General features: G+C 36.1%; 1 protein-coding gene and 1 long non-coding RNA gene across 5 annotated transcripts in view; one reads left to right on the top strand and one right to left on the bottom strand.

Moving 5' to 3' along the window:
- The window catches only part of LOC129566723 (carbonic anhydrase-related protein 10), a 42,944-nt gene extending 34,497 nt beyond the window's left edge, over window positions 1-8,447 (top strand). For 2 of the 4 annotated variants that reach the window (XM_055442924.1, XM_055442923.1), the window contains 2 exons: window positions 5,478-5,655; window positions 5,934-8,447. In XM_055442924.1, coding sequence (XP_055298899.1) covers window positions 5,478-5,655; window positions 5,934-6,022 — 267 coding nt within the window. In that variant the 3' untranslated portion in view covers window positions 6,023-8,447. The remainder of the gene's footprint in view (window positions 1-5,477; window positions 5,656-5,933) is intronic. The other 2 variants (XM_055442926.1, XM_055442925.1) reach the window with 1 other exon arrangement.
- A 9,149-nt stretch (window positions 8,448-17,596) lies between these two features.
- Window positions 17,597-22,997, bottom strand: LOC129566727 (uncharacterized). The gene is made up of 2 exons (XR_008687763.1): window positions 20,561-22,997; window positions 17,597-20,478 (listed from the first exon to the last, which is right to left on the bottom strand). It is a non-coding gene; the product is annotated as an uncharacterized LOC129566727 (long non-coding RNA).
- Between the last annotated feature and the right edge of the window lie 1,624 nt (window positions 22,998-24,621).

A 24,621-nucleotide genomic window follows, 5' to 3' on the forward strand; every position in this document is an offset into this window, starting at 1 on the left:
TCTCTCTCTCTCTCTCTCTCTCTCTCTCTCTCTCTCTCTCTCTCTCTTTCAACTCATACACGAGTAGCTCATCCATTTTCGAAATCACACAAATGATTCAAAAGAGTACTGGATCAGTCGAGAATACAAACAAATTCCATTAGACACATAAGCAGAAGAGGAGAAAAAAAAAGAATTATTCTGTCACAAAATCGATGATGTCAACGGAATATTTCCATTTGCATCGTCAACGGAAGAAGGAGCAAAAAGAAATGCACTTCGTTATTATTTGTTTTGATATTTAAGTTTATTTACTCGGAATCGAAATGCAATTTCCATTTGACTTCAAACCAAATATCACCGATGAATATGCTGTATGTCAAACCCCCCCGAAAAGAAAACCATGCACAATACACACATTTTTTTCAATGTGTGAACAAAAAGCATTGACTGCACATAAAAACTGTCCCAGTCTCTTGTTTGTGTGTTTGTGTTTTTCGACAACAGAAATAATCATAATAAGATGCAAGGCAGTCGATATTTCCAAATTCGAAATGCACGACGTCATCGAAGTTTCGATGTGAAACGATAAAGAGCGGCTTCTCTCCACCTCCCAACATCACGATAATTCATGGCATCGAAGTGCATAGCTCCGAGCTTACCGTTCGATTCTGGTTCATTCGTTGGTTCGTTCAATTGTGTACGCTTTTTCGTTTCGCACATAAATAATATAAATCTCATTCTGTTTGCCACCACACTTCCCTCCGATTGAAGTGTTGTTTGCTCTGACATTTTACCATTTTATTTATGTTCCCACTCCAAATGAATTTAGTTTTATCATCATGTCATTGCATTTTCCGAATGAATATGTAAAATTTATTTTGTAACTGTTCAAGTTGAAACTGGCAAATACAAACTCAAACATAGCAATGAAAGTGAGAGAGGTAGAGAGAGAGAGAGAGAGAGAGAGAGAGAGAGAAGCAGAGAGAGAGATAGAGCAACGCTATCCTCTTCGAACTCGACAGAATACGAGTCGGAGAGAAATGTTTGTAGCGAACGTATATATGTCATTGGAGTTCCTGTGTGTACACAGCTAACAGTTTGCAACAATTCTCTTTCCGTTCGTTTGAAAATGAGAAACGAAAATGAGAGAGAGAGAAAGAGAGAAACAGAGAGACGGTATTTGATATTATTTTGCGCGATACTGTTCACATAATAAACGAGTGCACGTTGCCATCTCGTTTGCATGCTCGCTAGAAAATTGTTTTTATAACATTCGAGTAAAACGCATCGATGCACAAAGCAATGCGATATGTCTAAATGGCAGTCTGGCATCACCGCGCATTTAAACACACCACACACATTCCACACTCTCTCCAGTCGCAGCTCACATACAATCCGGATATATACACAATGATGATGGGATTCTTTGTGCTCCACGTTAGTGACATTTACTGAGATAGCGATTGCTACTAGCTCGATATTGTGGTTGATGTCACTGATATTGATTGAATTGGTAAAAAAACAACTTGAATGCATTTACCCAAATGACACTCACCCACCTCCCTCTGTACCGTTGCCACTCTTCCGCTCTCTTTAGAAACTACACACACACCGGCAGACTAGTCCTTTAATTCAACGTAATTGAATGTACACGACAAAATTTGCATTCTCAATTACAACCAAAGCGAAAAAATAACTTGTGATTAGTATTGTTTGCACTAGCGGTTTGCAATAGCACAACAAATCCATTCACATTTCGAGATGCTGCAGTTTTATGACCAAACCACGGAATTGGTTGAAGTGTACAGAGTCTCTTGGTTTGTCATATTAAACCTCTCGAATTAATCAAACAGTAAATAGAATGATTGATTCGCTTGAATGATTTAAATAAGAGGGAAAAAACTGATAAGCAAACAGATGAGCAAAAAACCATCATCAGATCGTCAATCAACTGCAATTATGGTTAAATTCAATTTGTGAACATGGAATAAGGTAAAAAAAGGCAATTGATTAATTCATTATCGATTCCATTCCATGAAGGCCATTGTCCTCTAACATACTTATTTCACTAATTGTTATTTTTATTGAATTAATTTTTTCGTCTATTTTCGAGAAATTAATTTCAAATGGCGAACACACACACCACAAAACCAAAATAAAACAGGCCCTTTTGGAATCTGTTCTTGTGCTCAATTTGTAAACAGTAAAAACATATATTAGAAGATACCAACTGTCGTCACGTCAAAAGATGTTGTGTGTCATCCCGTCCGGTTAGTATTATGCGGTTCGTGTTCCAGTTGCAGCCTCAGCTGCCAAATTGACACGCTATTCTTCATCGACAACACAACAATGGATGCATGTTGTAAAATGTATAATAGCATCCGACGAGCTTACTCTTCAACGTGTTACAACGATATACAACAAGTCAAATATAAACAAGCAAGCAATTGTATGGCAATCGATATGTCGGGATCGGTTTTAGAAGAAGTGCATTGGCCTAGCCTGGTGGCGGAGCACATAAAATTGCTCGATAGAATGTTTTGATATTTATGTATGTTGTGCGATATATTGATTACATTGGAAGTGATATATGATGACATCGCAAGCAATATGCGAAACAATGAATATTGCAATTAGGCTTTTTAGACATTTTCGCCCATGGCCACTTCGATACCACATGTGTGTTCTTTCAGTTGATGTGCTTGTGTTTGTGTTTATGGTTTTGTGTCTGTGTGTATTCGACTCTGACAAAATCACTTGCTACCATCTTCTAAATATTCCATGGCATACATTCTGACACCAAAAAATTCAGGGGGGGTCAAGCCAAAAATTCAAGGGGGGGTCAAAAAAATCAATTCTATCTAGTGTAAATTTCTTCCCGAAAAATATTGCTGACCGGGGGGGGGGGGGGGGGGATCCACAATTTCGAATTTGAAGAGCAAAAAAGAAAAGGTCCTCACTTTCGAAAATCGATTCTATCTAGTGTTAAACCGGTATCCAGAAGAAAGTGAGGACTAAAAAAAAAAAGGTCCGAAAATGGCAACGGGTCCAAAATAATCGTTGGGGGTCAAATTTTTCCAGGGGGGGTCAGGATCAACGAGATCAGACTATGTCAGAACCTATGTTCCATGGCATTTTGCATTGTAATGCAACCCGGGGATTTTTAATCGGCCGTTGAATAAAAAATTGAGTTCTATATCGGAATGAATGAGAGACCGACAGATAGTGAACAATATCTCGACGTCGCATGTTTAACAAAGAGATTTAAAATGTGATGTTTCTATTTTCGTCTGTTTGTGTGTTTGTGAGCGGGGATTTTCTGTTGGATTCGTTTTTTTTTGCTTTGTTCATTTTCGATAATTTATGGCAAATAGTACGGTCGAATAAATCGTTGTCTTCGTCCGCGATCGTAATTTTGCAACTGTTTGCCGAACAGCCAAGTCAATAGGCAACATCAATATCAAACTTCGAACCAATGTCGAAAAAAGAGAAACAATACCGTATATCCAACGGCAAACGCATTCCACACACACACACACATAAATGTAATATAAGTGGAATATGCTTCAATTTCATGGTCAAATAAACAATTTAATTCAGTTCCCAGTTTTTAAATGCAAAAAATATTTTCGGGATGGCTTTAAAAAAATATGCCCGGCCGCCCCAAAAGCAGTGTGCTTTTCCCCCATGGTTTTTGGCCAGCAGTTGTAGTTTTTTTTGGGGTTTCTTCTGCCTCGAACGGTTTGTTTGATTTACGGAATCAATTATTGCCGTTGTACCAAACAAGTGGAGTAGTCTTTTAATTGGGTAATTTCAACAACAAGAGGAAGAGCAAATAGAGCAAAAACCACACGGTAAACTCAGTTTTTTTTTTGTATTTGGGAGCTCACTCCCTACTCTCAATGGTTGCTCGTTGCAACTACCGGAGGATGTCGCTGGAAACGCTCGTAATGAATGTTGCCAGCATTGTTTACAATGTGTGCGCATTTTCCCTAGTGAAGAAAAAAAAACCACCAAATTGAAATTCAAATGGAAATGAGTGAGTACTTTTTTTTCGCTCACTTCCTATTTCGATACAAGGAATTGAACTTCGGATGATGAACGATCATGTTTTTGCCTGATGTGTGGTACAGGCAAAAAAAGAATTCCATTATGATTTCCTGCGATTTCTTTGTATGTTTCCCTCTTGCGATATTTTTTAAAATAGCAATAGCACATCATTTCTGGCTGCCATTCATGATGCGGCCGTATGAAAGGCGCTTAGCACGTATGATACAGTCATTAAACAATTTCATATTAATTCAAATTGCAAATAAAGCACTTCCTATTTGCTTTTCCTTTTTTGCTTGCATGACTCTCGGATTTTTCTCTCCCTCTCTCTCTCTCTCTCTCTCTCTCTCTCTATGTACGCTATCGTGACTTTACCTATTTAGTTTTTGCCTAATATCAAAACATATGCCAAAAGTTTAAAATCCATTTTGATTCAGCGAAATGCTGAAATGAAACTCCCAGCGAGCGAGAGGCAACCGGATGAATGAATAATAGAAGCACATAACTCATCTCGACTCATTTTAACAAGGCAAAATTAAAAAGCATACAAAAAACCAAATGGAGAGAGAGAAGGAAACAAAAGAACGAATGAGCTAAAGCAAACAGGGCGAAAACCTCATTGGAAACAATAGCAAACGCACGTATAGAAATCGGTCGAAAAGCCGAAATAAATTAAATGAGTGTGTGTACTACTGTGAGTGTGTGTGTGTGTGTTGAGCAAATGCAGAAAAATGAATGCCGTGTTTCCCCATTTTTTGGTTGTAAACCAGACCCAGAAACTATTCGACTAAAACGTAATGGAAAAACGAACATTGATGTATTTTGTTCTTGTATTGTTTTACGTCTGTTTGCATTTCCCGAACAGATTCACTGTGCATATACACTTTTGCTTGCCTTCCCGCTCTCTATCTCTTCCACTCACCCTCTGCCCAGTGCTATAACATTTTAATCTGCCAACGAATGTGAAAACCCATTCGAAATTAACGGCAAATACAAATAAATGAAAGACAAAAAAAAACATCTCCATTTTGTATCATCATATTAACCAAATATGTGGACGGAGTTGGTGTATGGTGTGGATTTTTTTCTCCACTTTGGCCGCTAGTTCATTCATTTATCTCTCACCCAAAGCCGTGCCATTTTCACCAATGATTCTCGCTTTTACGACTTCATTCAGTCGGCACGGCTTTTATACACTTTTATTAACTTTCCAACTACTCATTTGTTACATCATTCTCTATATATGCTCATTTTTTCTCTCTCTCCCCTTCTCTTTTTTAATACCTTGCTCATCGTTTTCGTGTACATCCGCATCCTGATGATTGGACGTGGCCATTTTGTGATTGGATGGCAAAAATGCTGGGAAAATCGAACAACAACAACAACTACGATGACGACGGAATAAAAACTATAAAAACGCACGGCCGCCGCACATACACATACAGTTGCATGCATTGAGGCGTCTCATGCAAGGAACACCTGAACATCCAAAAGCACCGCTGGGAAATAATTTTCGGCCACCGCAACCATTATTACATCGACCTGTACGTACAAATATTGACTTTCGAACGAAGCAAAATGGTAAACTATGTCCGACCATGTATCGCGACGTTCATTACAAAGGTAAGGCACTTACTCCTTTTTTCGTAGTTCGTCTGGCGCAAATGGATTTTCACGAAATTAAAAATTATTTATCGATTTTTCTCCTTCCCTCCACCGTTCATTCGTCCACTCGCTCGCTCGCCCGTCTCAATTTCACTCACTTCGATTCTTTTTCCCACCTCTTGCACACTGGCTACAATTAAACAAATTATTTACTGGATTTTCGCTACGTGACCACGTCTATCGGCGTGTGTGTGCTTTTATTTTTGTACATTTGTTTGTGACTGTGAATGTTTCAGTGAACATTCACGAAAACGCCGTTATTCGCCACAACAAAGTTACAAATTTAATTAAATACGACTCATTTTCTAGAGGGAATTTCTATTAATTGGGTTAAATGGAGTTTGCGTCATATCCATAGATATATTCTTTTAGCCTAAAAATAAACCGAATTGTAATCACTTCATTTTTTTTCTTGCGCCAGCTCTTCTTTATTATCTCTCACACATTTTGCTCTTTTTCCTATTAATTATCACTTAATTCGTTCGAGCTGAAAATTAAAAATAATTTCTTTTCTTTTTTCCATTGTTCATGTTTTTCTTTTGCACATGCTAACCAATCAACCACAACGCAACCCCTTTATCACAAACTGTGCCATGGCTTTTTTGTAATCTGCGCTTCTTCATTGCCCCAACCAACCAACCAACTTTCCGGTCACCGGTTCTACAAACACACACACCCTCTCTATTTTCTGTCTCTTTCGCCATCCCCATCAACTCATCATTATCATCTCTTCAACCATTATCATCGTTGTCGTCGTCATCAACGACAACATCGCTTGTTTCACAACAGCAAATAGTTGGAAGGAGCATTAAATTGTATAAGTCAACCAAAGTAAACATAAGAGAAGAAGGATGAATAACAAAGCCGGCGCAAACAACATGAAGAATGATCTAGTTTTAATCAAAAATAGAAAAAAAAAACCCAACCGAATCGAAAACCAGACAAGCTGAATAGCTTTCGATAGAGATGAAATGAAAACGAATTATTGGTTTGGGAAAGTACAACATCTTCATATTTTGATGTTGTTGCTGGCTGCTGTTGCTTTTGCCATTAAATAAGAGTGACGCTGGATTTATATTTAAGATGAATGTCAGAAAAAAAAACATGGAATAATGGCATGAGCTGGAGAAGGAAAGAAGAACACACAGAGAAACACGCGAGTCATGGAATGAACTTGTCTATGCAACGTCACATCAAGAAAAAATAGCGAACAATCCAATTTCTTCCATTGTTTCCTTTCATGCGCCCGAGGAGTATACACAACTCCAAGTTGCATCGATAAAAATACTACAAACATTCCCTCCCAACTTCGGACAAATAGAGAGCTGGAGGATGTGTGTAAGATCGTTGAAAAATATTACATGCAAATTCTATCAGAAACGCAAACGCTAAAAATGAACACTGAAATGAAGCAAAAATCAAAGACGAGTACGAGAGAGTGAGAGAGAGAGAAGCGTTTGAACATGTCTGTCGGGGTGTCGGCTGCTGTATGCACATCGTGAAACAAACGTACTACCAAAAAATAGAAGAAGAAGAAAGACAAAGCAGAAAAAAAGACGCACGAGAATGTTCTACACCATCGTATCCATTGCACGGCATTCAGCACGAAATGGCTCACAATCAAACAATTTAAAATGCAAAAGTGAACGAGATAGAGAAGAAATCGGTTCGGTGTTCTATTTCGCTTTCTCTCTGTCAAGTATCTCTTGAAATCGAGTGGAGGATTCAGTCGGGTACAGAGGGAATGGGGCCATCACACAGTGTTCCGTCGAAACAGCTTCCGCTGTGTGCAATTGTGTCTGTGTGTATACATCTTCTATTTGCTTAATAATTTCAAAATTTTGCAGAGAATAAAGAGAAGAAGGGAAAAACGCGACGAAGGAAGAGAGAGAGAGAGAGAGAGAGAGTGCAGCAGCTAAAGGAATTTTGAATATGTGTCATTTTCAGTATTCGTGAACAAGTGAACAAAGAATAAAGAATAACAAGGAACGAAAGAAGATCCATAAAAAATGATCCGAAAGAGTAAATTGAAGACGACAAGTAGTCATGGAATGTAATGGAATTTCTCAAATACCTTCCAATTTTTGTAAGATGAGCCAAACTGAACAGAATGCATTTTTTTCCACCACTACATGCTCTCCCCTTCCCCTCTCCTCACTCAAGTTTGTTCAGAACCGAACGGAGTTCGTTGAAGTTAGAGAAGAAAGTTTTTTTTCTCTTTAAGTATTCATGACGAATTTTAGTATAATTTTTAGAGAATTAGGCAAAGAAGTGAATTTATTGTGATTATGATTTTGATTGATCACAACAAGTAAAACAACTGCAACAAAAACAAGAAAAAATTGTGAATTTGCCGCGATGCGCGCGTTGCATTTAAGTATGAAATGTTTCAATAGACCATTCAATCAAGTGCTTCAAAAATCGCTGCATTTGAAAATGTACTTCCATCAATTTCAGCCATTGAGGCTTTTGAACTTCCCAACCATCAATCACATTTAAATTATACTTTGTTTCATTCCATTTGCATTTCGATCTCATTTGGGAGCAATGAGAAATTCAGTTTTTTTTTCTGATGAAAAATGCAGCATTTTTTCAATAAAAAAAACGAGTCTCTTCTGTAGGAACCTACCTTTTAGCAACAAAACTAATATCATTTATTATAATGAATTCTCTTTTAAAATTCGTTGAACAAAAGAAAAACAATTCGTTGAAGTAAATTATTTCATTTTAATCATAAATTGTTCGGAATCTTCTTGTTAGTAAATGCAGTTATTATTTTTTTTCCCGGAACTAATGAACTTAGTTTAAACATCCAAGTGAAGCCAAATTCTAGAATGCGACGAACAACAAGGTGAAATGAAATTGTCTGCAGCAAAAAAAAACTTTCCATAGAAAATCATTATCTGTGCAATGATTTTTTTCCCCTTAAATTTATATATTTATGGCACTGAAAACACATAGCGTAAGTGAATTAAATGTAAATAAATGAAAATCTAATTTGTTATGCTTTTAAAAACGCTTGATGCAGCAACAAACAAAAAAACGAAAATGTGGAGAAAAAGAATAGTTTCGTTGAAAAAAAAAGGTCCGAATTTTTTTTCCTCCATTAAATTCAAATGTGACACGATTCAATAGGGAGTTTTTAGAACAAATCCCTCGCTTCCCAAGAGAAACGGTCAATATGTTTATACGCTGTCTATCCGCCGAAAATACACTACAATATATATATACGCTTATTGGACGCCGAATTGAATATATATTCTAGTGTATATTCGGTGTATTCTTCAGCGTGAAACATATTGAATCAACGAATGCATTCATAGCCACCAGAGGGCGCCTGAATATGTTTCAATATGTTTCACGCCGAAGAATACGCCGAATATACAGTAGAATATATATTCAATTCGGCGTCCAATAAGCGTATATATATATTGTAGTGCATTTTCGGCGAATAGACAGCGTATAAACATATTGGCCTTTTCTCTTGGGTTGAATGAAATAAAGCCACAAATGGAAAATTGTATAAAATAACTTTAAGGACTCTGGCGAAAAAAGGAATATTTAATAAGTATTATAAATAAAGGAATGGAGGGTGAATGACGAAAAACCAACATACTCACCATGATGAACTAGTCTGTATCTTGTAGGGGGAAAATACCAAATGAATGAACAATTAAGACACATATCAGAGATTTTTATGAAAGAAATAATCATTTCGAAAGCAAAACCTAGACATTTCAGAAGAAAAAAAACCATTATTTAATTAATCTGATGAATATTAGAGATTAGCGCTCGCTAAAGGTTGATATCATATTTACTAAATGAATAATGAGGAAAGTATTTACTTTTTATTTTGGTTCAACGATGAAATCCACAAATTTAAAGCAGCTGGAAAAGTTCTCCATCATACGTTTGGTGACGGCTTGGTTCAGATTGTCCCATTTTTCATCGATTTTCAATGCACTTTCAGTGAAGTTTTCAACTATGCAGTGCTGGCCCACTTTCTATTACACTTTACTCCGGAGAGTGATTTCTCACTCTTGCCAAAAATGGTTTGCCTCATTTACTCCAGTTTGATGGTACCAATTTCGTATCCAGGTTAGAGTCGACCACACATTATTCATTCAGAAATTTTTCCAGAGGAAATTCGAGCTGATAATTCACTTTGGCCGTAATTCATTGTATACAAACTGCAAAAGACTATGTCAAATTACAGACAGATTACATTTTCACAAAATATTTATTATGACAAATTATCTTTCACCTGATAATCAAGGGTTTTAATTATCCATCGTATCCATGATAATCTGAATTATACACTTTTGTCCTACGACTACAGGAGTCGAATCGAAATTGATTGTGTCAATCAAAACTATTAAACATCTCATGAACTTTATTTATAGTCGGTAACTCAGCAATTTCCAACAAAATTGATCAATTGATTGAGTTTCACTGTGTCAGCATTGAAAAACCAAAACGTGCAATCGATAAACAAATATAGTCGAATGTGGATAATTGTGCGCTTATCTAATATTCACCCGATCTTCGTCTGCGACGCAGAAATGTTACTACTCTTTTTTATCAGACTGTCGCGTATAAAATGGGTCTTGAAAATGTTTAACCGCGCTTGATAAACCAATTGAATATTCAACAGTCAATTAAAAGAGAAAACAAATCATTTTTGAATGAACGTCGATTCTAATCAATTCCAATGCTATTGAACTGACGAGTAAACCGGTTTAAAACGAAGAAAAGCATTTTTTGGTTATTAACAATTGTTTATTTTCGACATGAACACGAACATGACTGATCCAGACATAGTGGGAGCTTTTCTATAATGACTCGTTTTTTTTTCTCTCTCTAATTTCATCATTACTGTCAATTTCATTCAATGAATAAGGAAAAAGAAACCCAATTTGGAGATAATAATGACTTCATTGTATCAAAACTAGTGAAATTCATTGCAATGATTGGTTGAAAATTTGAACAAAAAATAACTATAAGAGATTTATTGAATCAATTTGAAAGAAGTAATGAATTGAGTATATATGATGAGTGATGACTGATTGTTTAGCAAACATTGTTTGCTGTATAAATAGAAATTCGCGTATCATCTTCTTCGTTCTGTTGATATTTGTTTCGTTTATGACTCAATTTTTGACTAAATAAATAATGTGACTCAGAGAGAGTTTCTGAGATGAGGTGAATAATAAAAAGGAAAAGGTAATCGTCATGTATGAGCGTAAATACTATATTATTGTGTGTATGAATTACACGCAGAAGGAACACAAATTGAGAGAACAAACAAAAAAGAATTAGCAAAAATTTTATCCGCAAATTGTAACAGGTAATTCAAGAGTAAAAAGAAATTGAAAGAGAGGTTTAACATAAAAATTGTATCCAATTGACGGAAAAAAGTTTGGAAATTGTTGTTGTCATATTACTGAAGAAGAATTAAGCAAAAAATAGAGAAATATACAAAGAAAACGACTAATAAACTTGGAGTATATAAATTGAAGTAAAGTTTAGTATTTTTGAAATTAATTTGCTACATTTCAGCGATGAGGTGAGCAGAGGTGCGGGCAGCAAGTCAGTCAAGAACTTCTTGTAAGGGTAAGTAGTTCAGGTGTTTTGAAGTGAAAGTTTTGTGTACCAAAAATAAGGCTACTTGATACATGGATGGTGAATTGGCTGTAACAGACAATATCAAAGTTGTTGGAGCTTTGAAATTCCTCTGGCTAATTGAAAGCACCGGAAAATGATTAAATTAATCTTGATCTAAAATTGATGTGACGTAACTGCAGCAGCACATTCTTCATCATCTCTATCCATGCACACACACACACACACAGAGAGAGATACAAAATATTAATAGATGTGTGCATTTAAGGTGCAGTAACGACGCATTTTGAAAATCCGGCCACTGGCATTAGTGAAATTGCAAATTGTTTTGCAAAGTCATATCGCCCAAGGCCATGTGACTCAAGTGCTTGTGTTTGTGTTTGTGTGTGCGCGCGCGAGGGAGGAGGGCATCAGCAACAGTAGCAGTAGTAGTAGCAGAAGGGGGATGCTCCCAAGATAATGTGTACCGCATGTTACCTATCATGCAAAGTGAATACACATCGAAAAACTATCATTACACACAATACGAGATTCAGCGATTAATTTTCAGAGTAAGCACTTTACTGTTTGGGCCACTTTATGCATGCACTGTTGTGTGACCGTAACGTGTGTCGTATAATGACGATGCGATAAACTATAACGATCGAGACCTGATAAACCGACCGAGTGGCAGTTTAAGGAACCGTCCATGTACAATGGCTGCCGTGCGAGTGGATAGATGAAGTGGCTCTTTGCTACTCTCACAATCGATATGAACATATCTAAATGCGCATATCGTTGCCAAAATGCTTAGGAATTTAATTCGATCTCTATATGTGCAAATTAGTACCGAAACTCTTAATTATGTCGTTACGTTGTTCGGGAATGACTGTGTGATGTTTGTGTGTGTTTTTCTTTCATTCTTCCATTCTTTACTCCTCTCTCTCTCTCACCTTCTCTCTTCGCATACACACACAGAAAGGAAAGGATGTGTATGATTCAGATATAGAAATGGAATGGAATGGAATTTCTTCTTCAAAAGTCTAGCAGTTATAGCACAGACGACGATGTGCCAGTACGAAAATTATCCCATGAGATCAATAAACAACGGTCTCACGTTTCACATAAAAACCGATGCTTCAAAATCTTTTCGTTCTTGTTTCGCAACTTGAAGTGTGCTTGCATTGAGCGGTAGGTTGAGCGCTTGAACAGCTTGATGCTTTGGCTGGCGCTGGAACCAAGTATTCACACCGAAAACCGAGCATAACTATCTATTTTCTCTTCAGTTTTATTTTTATCCGCCTCTTTTTGTCTTCTTTTTTGTTCTCTCTTTGTTTTCCAGCACGTTATTAGATTAACTGTCTTGAGATACAGTTATATACGTACAGCATTCATGCAAACAGTTTCATTTTCCCCAGCTACGTTTTCCATCTCTTTCACATGCGAATGGAATCAACATCGCTTTGCCACTCGTCGCATTTTAATCACACATTAGCCATTTACTTTTATTCGAATGGAATGCTCGTTTTCGTTTCTTGCACGAAATAATTGGGAATTGTGTGCTGTGTATGTGTTTGGGCCCGGTGTGTATGTGTGCGGATGGCCGAGAGTCAATCGGCGAAATAGAGATATCATTCCCCGTAGGAATCAAACCACACAGATTTTTGCAAGCAACCAACACGATGGAATTGTGCCAAAAACGTTTTGATTTGATTTTCGCACATAAAATCGATTCGTTCAATTTCTCATTCCGCCACGTTTTGTGATGTACATCGCTTTGTTTTTGCAATAAATCGAAATTTTAGACCATTTAAAAAAAACGTATTAAGCCAATATAACATAGGTCCAATACTCAATTCAAGTCCGTTTTTAATACAGTTGGAAATTCCAAAGTTCGCTTCAGTGGGATAATTTCAGCCATTCACAAGAAGTGAACGAACCCGTTTTCCATATGTTTCCAACTATTTCGGTCGCATTTGTGTTCAAGTTCTGGAATAGTTGACCAATTTTACTGATTATTTTGATATTTTTTCTTCTCTTTGTCTTATGTGCCCGTTGTCATTGAGTCGCAAAACTTTCTTTGAAAATAAGTTTCAATGCATATTGCCAATTGGTCGTTGTTTCAATGTGCTTCTTCGAAATGAGAAGAAAATTTAATTATTCCATGAACTCAACCGACCAACATATTTGCTGCAATTCAAAGTTTATGAATGGCCGGTTTGGCTGTTTGTTTGTTTCAATTGAATTTCATTATTTTTCTTGCAATTGAACTTCACCACAGCATTTGAACGTTACATTTGCTGCTGATTGTTCTGCAGGAGTTTCCAATGGAATTGCCCACATTTGAAGCGGTTTCAGTTCATTTTCAATCATAACATGATTGAGACATTCAAAGCAAATAAACATCTTTATTGATACTCTACCATAATAATATTGATGATCAAAAATATTCAACTGCCAATTTCCGGACATCAAATGAAACGCACAATTTTATTTTTAATGCTTACACAGTGTATTTTTCTAAGAAATTTGAGAAGCAGCACACTTGGTAACGTTTTGCTGTTTTTTTTCTGGCAACTGTGCTAAAACCCGCTTTTGCTTACAATCTAAAAGATTACGTGGTGTTCACGCTGAAATTTGGACTAAGGCCATACGCACATAAGACAGAAATTCTGTCTGTTATAGAATATCACTGTTGTTGTTGTTGTTTTTTTTTTTTGTTACAAACTATCATTACGCTAGATTATAATTTATTATCATTACTGCGGAGATGATTTCAAATTTGTTTGTCGCCTTTAAATTTGAATTTGTACTCGGCATTGTCCATCGACCCTGACTTCGCCTTTCCTGCACTGATCCGGTGCTTCGAATATGATTCGATCTTCCAAGTTGACTACAGTTGTCACCGGAAATTCGTCTGTTAGGCCTGTGGTCGTATCAAGTTCGGACGTTGTGCTAAGAGTTGATGTGGCATCAACGCCTGAAGTCAATTGATGATTTGGTGTTGTCTGATGGTTTGGATTTGTTGGTCCATTTGTGGATGGATTGCCATCAGCTTTTGTATCACCACCACCAGAGAATTGATCACTGTCTCTAAAGACGATCTTGTCTGAATCTAAACTTTTGCTATTTGCATCATTATTTGTTTTCAAATTAACGTTTGAATTCTCGACTTTGGCGCCTTTGTGGTTGTCCATTGTTTTCGTCGTCGTTCTATTACCGCTGTTAGCTTCTTCAATTTTTGTTTTCAAATAATTATAACCTGATGAGACTTTATTTTTTACTACCTCTGTGAATGGTTTAAATGTGCACCCAACTTCTTCGAAGAACGACTTCACTTTATTCACGGTAGTTTCAGTGGCGTTGCTTCCTTCTGCATGATCACGTTCAACACAAGCTGCATCCACTGTGACCATAGCACTCGTTAGCGCTACGATTAACAAAAAAATCACACTTTTCTCCATATCACCAATAAATGCGTGAATTCTATTTCGTCAAACCGATTTCTATTCTCTTTTTATTATTCTTTCTTAGAAGCGTGTTCTTTTTTCTCAGCGATATCAAAATGACAACGGAAAAAAACATGCACGAAACAAGATTCTTCACAGCACCGAACCGACTGCGACAAGCAAACAAACTGAAATAAAGTGATCAGTGCCAAATGGCAACACACCGATACAAAAACCAGAATAAAGCAATGCAAAACGTCGAAAACATACACCGTATAAACGCTGCTTGTGCTGTGGCTGCCGTCGTTGCTGTTGTTTGCTTCTTTTTTCTCTGTTTCACTCTCAATGTTAAAATGACTATTGAAAAGATTTCATCGGCTAAAAAAAAAACTTCAAAGCGATTTAACAAGCAGCAAAAACACTAAGAAATGTCGAAATTGTCTATCGTTCAAATGTTGAACATTGCTTCATCGCTTTGCTTGTGGAAGGTAAGACACGAAAAGCAACACAGATAATGATGGTACGTTTGATCAGCTGGAATCACGACCTTTGACAAAGTGTGCGTGTCTCTCACCCTCTCTGTGTGTATGGGAAAAAGAGACAACAAACCGGTAGCCAACCGTACGTAGCTATTTTCAGTTTGAACGTGTGTTCGTGTGTTAAACATACATGTGTGTATAACCCCATCAACGTCATTATTATGTTAAAATTTTCAATAAATATACTTCGATTTCGGTGCCACAACAAAGTTTATATGCAAATCGCGAAGACTACGAATCAGATTACCTTATTCACATCTGATTTCTTCGTGAATTTCGCTGTTACTCAACTATAATTTTGCACGTAATTGATCGAAGAAAGGAGAAAAAGCGTTAAGTCAACCGGTATTGTTATCTATATTTCGTTTTATTGAACAGTATCGTATTTATATGACGAAGGCCAACAGCACTCAGTAACACTACTTAAGGTAAAACAGTATTGGTTTTATTGTTTCTGTAAAATTGAACTGCTTTTCTGAAACAAAGTTAAATTTGCTGAAATTCTTCGGCTTTTGGAACCACAGATACTGCATATAAGCATCTGACAGCTCACTTCTAGCGCTACGGAACAAGTGTCAAAAGTTGTGACTCAGATCGTTCAATGTTTACTGCAAACTATTGCATCGTTTTTATATTTGTTAACAAAGAAGACACAAAAAAATAAAAATGTCACGAATGTGCAAAATTGATTTTTGTGAGATAAGCAGGCGATAAACATCAATTCTATCAGTAGAAAAATTCATTATCGCACATTCGTGTTTTACTTTGTTTTAGTTAGTGTTATGCATAGGTTGCGTTTGGAACTCAGTCTATCTATGGCACACTCCATACATACACAGCCCTTTAAGATTGTTTTATTATTATGTTATAAATTATGACTCAAATTCGAATAATTGTTTGACTGAAAATTCGATTAATCACACACCTAATTTACCTCTTGTATATCTCTACGATGAATTCGCCAAAGTGTATCCATTAAGTATCAAAAGCGGTAACCACTTTAATTATACCTGTTACTACATCGATTTATAACTATATCACAAACTCAACAGCCTTGACTACGCTTTACGGAATCAGTTGTACAGTATACGTGCACTTGAACGAGAGAGAAAAAAAAATGCGTCAACTTGATTTGAACAACGCGTTTATTTCGTAGTGAATGTTACATTTGTTTGTGCTGATGATGCTTAAAACTCAGTTTATGCTTAAAATTACACATCGATTGAGATATAATTTATAAAAATAGAATCCATTGAATGGATTTTTAATTATAGTCGAAGAAAATGGAATGGTTTTTGGCACTTTTTTGTGTAATCGTCCCATTGTGTACCGCTAGGGCAAATTTGTGGCGTTTGGAGGATGGCACGGAATGGTATTGAATCCGATGAGTTGGACAAATCATCATCATCATTGAAGTTGTCGAACGGAAATCCTGCAACGCACATGACACTCGGTGGAAAATGTGAATTGATCACAAGCAAAAGTGCACAAAACCAAAGTGGCCCCATTCGTATTCGAAATGCTACTGTTGAACGATGTGAATTATTTGTACAATGATTTTTCCTAAATTTAAGTTATATATATATAGCATGTTTTTAAGCAATGGAACTGCATTTAGTGAGAAGGGATTAATAATCAAGTTTTTTTTTGCACCAAATAAGTACAGTTTGATATAGTTAGAGGGGGAGCTGTGAGAAAAAAAAACTCGTACTTCCAGTCAATTGAACCGCATTTGCTATTTTTCGTGGAACCAACCACATTGTGGCTATTCAAGTCAAGTAATTATTTTACCGTTGGGTGAAAAAACAGTAAAAAAAACTTTCGTAGAAGCTGTTGAAATAATGATGTTAAAATATTGTAATTCATAATTAGAAACTAGAACGAATCAAATCAAATGGGACTAATCAAATTAACACCATAACGATTAGCTGTTGAGAAAGAAACGCACTAATTGAGTTTAATTGATAAGAAACATTGTATAAATAGAGTAAGAAAGCTCAATAAAGTATTCAGTCGTATATGAATCACAACAGAAGTGCTAAACCTATTCCTGCTGTTTATTTTATTGGTATTTACAGAAAATATGGATACAGATCACTAAAAAGAATGCAAAGCGACAACCAAATTCATTGATTAAAAAGAATAGCAACGACACTTATGACGTAGAAATTCTTTCTATGTCTATTTTTGGCTATTAATTCATTATCTTATCAAAGCGCTAATATCAGCGAAAGCAGTATTACACTTAAATCAATATTCCGAGAATGAAAGCACTCAAATTTAAATGAATTTCAGAAAAACGCTCAAAAATTGTGTTTTGGTCATATTTGTTTTATTCTTTTATTATGATTTCATACAAATATATCAAAATTCCAAGTATTCGTTATTGCAGTTTAATTTTGTACAAATCAAAACACCATAAATTACATTTTCGTTCAGTGTTGAATCAATTCTGAGGTCTTTTTCCATCGGGATGCGGTTGATTGAAATTAGCGACGTTTCGGCAATTCAGCCAATTTGACTGGTTCTCCGGGTACATCCGATCTTAAGTCGATATCAGGTGAAGCAGTTTGTTGGTCTTGGTTGGATGAAATCTTCTTTTTTACATATTGATAACCGTCTTTGACCGTGTCTGTCACTTGTTTTGCGCCAGTTTTCAGTCCACATGTAACTTTATGGAGGAAACCCTTAATTCCACCCGTTTCAGTGCCATCATTATTATCACAACTACATTCGGTACTTTTAGCACTGTCGGCTTTGACTGTTGGTGCCACCACTACCAAAAAAACACCCACACTAACTAGCAAAAATACCAAACTGAATCCGTTGCGTGCGAACATTGTTTTTCGAATTCTTATTTTCGTTCAAAATCACCGATTTCGAAAATTGACCAAGTTCAGTTGATTTGCGGCTGACCGACAGTCAAGTTGATTTGTCACTGAATGGAATTGAAACACGGTGTCTGAGCTTATGCGTCGTTTTAAATCAATGATTTTTTAATGCGTTTCTTTTTCTTCGACTGTGGCCCAATTAAGTCAGTGTACAACAGTGCTAAAGTTGTGCCAGAGTGAGATCGAACGAGATTTCATTTATAATCCGTTCACATTGTCGAAGCGAGAGATGCTGGGAATTCCAGTGAAGTAATAAATTACAATTTGCTTTCGATTTCAATGTGTTGACCATTTTGTCGTTGTGTTAAACTCGTGTTTTTTTTCTCGCGCTAACAAGAATTAAACATTAATTTAATTTCAAAATGAAATAAAATGAAAGAAATCGCAGCGAATATGTGCAAAAGATAACAGCTGACTTTAGATGAAAAGGGCAAATCCTGACGGGGATTTTTTGCTCACAATTTTATTCGTATTTTGTTTTTGTCACTGGCATCAGAATTCGCACTGACATTTAAGATTGAGATTCTTTGTAACTCGCGAAATATCCCACAACGATTCCAAAACAATTTCGATTTCTCCGTTTGCAATTAGCAACTAAAATCAGATAACGGAATTAATTATCACTATGAATATGCGGAATGAATAATTACCGTCGCACATTTTGCATTTCACATGCCGGAATGTGCATGAATCCGAAGCAAATTTGCATACAATCATCCGCATTGAGAACAGGTGATAAGGAAATGGAGTGAATCAGGTACGATTTCATACAGATGTCAATTGATGAGTAATGAAGTCACTATTTTCGCATTTCGTAAGCAATGAGAAATAATATAGGGTTGTGGTCAGCGGTTGACAGTATTCGGGTCAGTTTGTACATCAAAGAATATTCAATCTCTCTACTTAAATGTTAGCATTTTTGTTAAATTCATCATTAAATTCCTTGGCACATTTTGTACCCACTGCCGTGTGGATCCATGGTTGACTATCCAGACTGAATCTAGAGTATTTCAATAGAATCGAATGACAATTAAATCTTCCATTTAAATTAGATATCAAAATTGCGATCGGTTTTCCAGTCGAATTTTCATCTACAAATTCCGAAATCAATTTACAATTAGAATGATTGCCATATCAATGGCAATGAATGTTTTACTAAACATTTACAAGTGAATGCATGAACATTGAACTGTGTGTGTGTGTATCAAGCACTCGAAAATTCGATACCTTTCCAGTGTGGTACCCGGCCGCCCATCTAAATCGCATAGCTGTACTGCATTTTCCATGAATAACGGAAATGTATTTGGTTTTCCGTCTTTGATTGAATTCGTAATAGAAACCTAAGCAAACCAAATAAAATGTGGTCCGACTTTAAATAAACAATTTCAAAATTTAATAAATATCACTCGTCGATATTTGCATAGAATGTAATACGATTTGCAAACGGAATGGAATGAATTCAACACTGGCTGAAGGTCAGCGGTTGAAAGTGTTCGGGCTGTGGCTTGTGTTTGCCTTTCGTTTATGATTTGTGTATTGTGTGCGGTGCCAGTGATTTGGCCCGAAAATTGGATTGTTGCACAAAACAAACGGAGTATGGCAAATATGAAATGAAAGAGGCAAAACACAGACCAAAGTATTTTCGGAGGCAGCCGGAAATTAAATTGATGCCACAAAAATCGTTGCAATGTTTTCATTTTAGCGCGACATTTTCGATTTTGGATTTATATTTGTTTATTTAAATGAAAATATCTCTCATTCTGTTTGAGTCACATGCAAATGCCGACATACGGTACAGCGCTTGTAATTTATTGACTGTCTCGTGCACACAAAATTTGCATATACGACAGAAATTGCATCGGACATTTTCATTTCTCTTTATGCCAATGCATTTATGTATACAACCAATTTTCTGTTCTAAAATTGCGCGCTTTTTTTTCGATTCGGTTGTTGGAAATGATTCCAACAAAAGCATGAGCTTTTGTTTGTTCCAAATAAAACAGAAATAGAGACTATGTTGACAGAGAACTCGGCTTCCAAATGGTTTACTTTAAGCTTCGTTGTCATTTTTTTGGTGGAATTAATCCGGAATCACAATGTGCAATGCATACAATCCTATACATTGACGTTTATCGTTATATTGGCGCAACCAAGCCCATGGAAGATGAACTATGCAATACTATATTGGCTAATGGTTCTGAACGTTTGAACGAATGCATTTGGACTTATACAAACAAAATCATCATGACACAGATGGCGCTTCATTTGACACATTCCACACATATTTTGATTTCGATTAATCTATGGAATGCGAGTTATAAACGGAAAAATATCAGTTGTTACGGTAATACTGGGCATAGAACAAATAAATGGGAATATTCACCTTGATCAAAGAAAATTACTGCCACCGAACTTTGCCGAGAAATGGGAATAATAAAAATGTTTGCGTCTCAGTCGTGAACGTTTTGCAATCGAATCGATTTGGGTAAATAGTGCGGAAGTTGTCATCTCGAATTGGCATCCATTTCAATGGCTCTCAGTGCAATGTAGTGACACAGTTCATCTGTATTCATCGCCTGCTCCCTGATGCCTGATGCTTCGTGAAACGTCCACACAAAAAGACGCCTCGCAAAACTTTGCCAATAGATAATAATATCGAGAACTATCAATAGAATTTATTGTCATGAAATATGATGTAATAACTGCCGTGTCATAGCTATTGTCATCGCTTTCGTTGCGCCGGGGCATGTGTTTGTGTTTTTTTATCGGCAGTTTGTTGGCTGTGCTCAATAGAACGACCCATTTATTCATTTATTCAAGTCAGCTCAATGTATATGATTATTGTAACTGTTTACGACACATCAACCTATTGTCCCGTTTCACCGTAAACGTTGCCACCAACAAATGACCGATACTGTGTAGGTGGATGGAGATGCAGTTGCTGTGTTCGTTTCACTGGAGTGGATCAAATAATCTTTGTATCGAAAAATATGGAAAATAAAGAAATAGAAAATAAATCATGCTCAAATAATACCAAACACAATCTTCTCTCTTTCTCTCTCGCAGACAAAAATGATAAGTGTAAAAGCGCCAAACGACCGATACACGATACACTCGCTTGGCGAATGCTCAGTTCTCTGTTTCGCTCATCCATGAACTGGGTTCATGTATTAAAATAATCCCCTTTTGTTGGCGTACGTGTTCGGAACACAAAGTGTTAGTCAGATCAAATGAACTATGTGATTCACCGTTTTAGTTTTGTCGACTCAAGCGATTCGTGTGGACCATGAAACAGACACGGTGAGCGAGAGAGAGAGAGAGAGATGGAGCGCCCGAACACGAAAGTTGCAAAAAGATGCGAGATAAACATCACGGCGAACATTTGTGACGTTGCTCGTCGTATCCGGTTCAAGTGCAATGCAATAGGTAAAAAAGTCATTCTTGTAATGTTGACTCTGTGAAATAGTCAAAAATACGTTCATAACCATAAGCATCTTCCGTCTCGAATAATGAATTTATTAATGCTGAAAGAAATGAGAAATCTGCCGGTAATACCTAAACAAAAATATATCGGGTTTCGAAAAGAAATTAGAATAACGTTGAGTTCAATGCTTACACATGCTTTGTCATTCATCGCTCAATCGCACAATGAACTATAGCCACTGAACTAGACAGAATTAAATATGTCTCATTTTTCGTACGTTGAACCTTTTCAAATGCCGGTTTAAAAAAAACTTCCACTGATCTACTCAAGTTTAAACAAGTCAATAATCGAATACCGGGGGATATTTGCTTCAATGCTTGAACCATTTCAATCGATAATTCAAAGTACACACTCGAAATTATTGGCATAAATGTCATTGATTGAAATTATCGGTCGATTTGTAATTGAGATTTGAAATGATTGACATACTGACGACATGAAAAATTCCTCCCATGTGCGGTTCATCGGTTGGAATGTGATTTTAGAATGTCGGTCGTGAACGACAATAATCAGGACTTGCCTGCACATTTATTGTAGTTTTCAGAAATGTTGCGTATTTATAATTTTTTTCTCGCAGAATCCCAATGAATTGACATTAAAATTAACAAAGACGCATTTAACAGCAGTGATAATTGCTTAATGACATACATAGAAAAAAATCGTTGGTTTGAGATTCGCTTGTGTTTCCTCTAATCATTCATATATCATTTGCTATACGTCTGGCTTTGTGTAGATTTCGTTATTTGTGACGAAATCACAGCGAACAAAATGCTCACGTCAATTGATAACTGTGTGTTGTGATTGATATGGATCGTGCCTCAAAAATCCATGCTTGAGTCGACACATGTATCATTTGCAGCGGCTAATCCGAGTCAATACTCACTTTAACCCATACGTGTTTTAATACTCGCTTCATAAAACGAAACGAAAAATTAACTCAAAACAATTGTTGATCGTTCTGAAAGAAGAAAAGTTGTCGTGAAAGAAAAAAAAAACAAAGTTTTTCCAAAACACCCAAACTGTTCCAGAAGAAAAGGGAAAGAAGTTTTTATTCCAAAACAACAACAAAAATCAAAATGATGAACTGGATTATCTTCAGTGTGTATTGTTGGCTGTTGTTGAATTTTTCCAGACCAGCCGAGTCAAAGATACTTATTTTCCGACGGGTAAAAGAATTCAAACCACAATCGAACCTAGAATTGAATCTGCTAACAAGTAATATGGTCAGCGTTCCGAGAGTAGCGTGCAAAGCAAATTTCCGACTTGATCACAATAGAAAGTGTAGGCCAGTCGTAGACTCGTGGTTTGATAAATAGCTGTAATACGAAAACGTTCAACTAGTTCTAAGCCAATAGGTTAAACCATTTAATTGTATTTGTTAAAAGGTGTAATGGGTTGCATCGGCCATTTCATTTGATTGTATCATTTTACACCGAAATATCATGTGAATGTGAAACATTTGACTCAATTTAATCAATTCATACATAGTATTTATTTGAATAAGCGGAATAAATATTTAAGCGAATCGAATACAAAATAATTGTTTTTTTTATTGGCACTTCACATATTTTCCATACATTGTTAACAGGTAATCGTGAAACTGTGTGATTTATTATGTGATGAAATCGTGAACAAATCAAAATCCAGGATAAACTATTCAATAAATCATACCGATTCCATTTTGACATGCTTTTTTATTGTACTTTATTGTATTATACATTTGTGTTGTGCTTGAATACGGCGAATCGATGAATCGGTGAGTAGGTGAATATTTTACGAATGGATACAAAAAGAATTCTGTTCTTATAGCACACAAAAATCAACATTCTCCTATGATTCACCGCTCATCGATTAGTCACAGGTAAAGTTGAATACCGGCTGATTAGCACAATTTGACCGGTAGTTTTTTTTTAAAATAAAACAAATGAAGATGATTCAGTTCCTGGTATTCAGCTTGTGTTTTTTCAAGGTTGCCGAAGTTCTCCATGAGAAATGAGTAAAAGAGTGAAGAAAAAATTACTACTGAAGATGAGTGGAATGAGTTTTGACAGGTGTGTGATGAAATAACTACGTTATTACGTAAACATGAGTCATATACATGAAATTGCAAGTTCTCACTCTATCTTAAGAATTTTATCATGAATTATGAATCTGGGGAAATAGAGGTGAAACGTCGCAATTACGAGTAAATCAATCAATCGACACAAATAAATTTGTGGTAAAACCCTTTTTTATTTTAAAAATAGCCGATAAAAAACGGCCACCGTGAACATACTATAATAGCTGTAGTTCATTCATACATCAATATTATGACTCCGCAGAAGATTGTCGTTCAGTTGAAGTACAAAACAACACATTTTAAAATGAACCCGACTAGATTCATTCATGTTTGATTCGAATTGAACGTTTTTCATTCAACTAAGAGAATGAAGCAATGCTTCATTGAAGCATCACTGATTTTAAAATAAAATATGATGTAAATCGTTTGGCAAAATGTGTTTTCCGTATCAATTTCACTGTTCTTTTTTGTTAGTAGAACACATTGACTTGTTTCACCTATTTACCTATACACGGAAAAAATGACTGAAAACCTCAATCGAAATACAAATATAATTAAACACGAATATAAATTCATTCTGAAATTGATACACATATAATAGCACCGTACGACTATGTTTGTATATATTAATGATAAGGAATACAAGTGTAAACTCAAAAATATCATGTTAAAATGACTGGTGCGATAATTACGGTACTAATCTGAATCAGCCGTCACTTAAACCATTACGCATTTTAACTCCATAGAGGGACAAAACATTTTTTGTTTTGGTTTGAAACGATGAAATTGACAAAGTGGATTTATTTGGGCCTGTGTTATTCGTTCCTGATGACTTGTTTCATGGCCGAAATAGCTGTATCGGGTCGAATAGTATTTCGTCAGACCACTATTAGAATAGCCA

Source organism: Sitodiplosis mosellana, unplaced genomic scaffold (genome assembly GCF_009176505.1).
Source record: "Sitodiplosis mosellana isolate CC-2019 unplaced genomic scaffold, AAFC_SMos_1.0 Smas_scaffold_4, whole genome shotgun sequence".
NCBI classification, from domain to species: domain Eukaryota; kingdom Metazoa; phylum Arthropoda; class Insecta; order Diptera; family Cecidomyiidae; genus Sitodiplosis; species Sitodiplosis mosellana.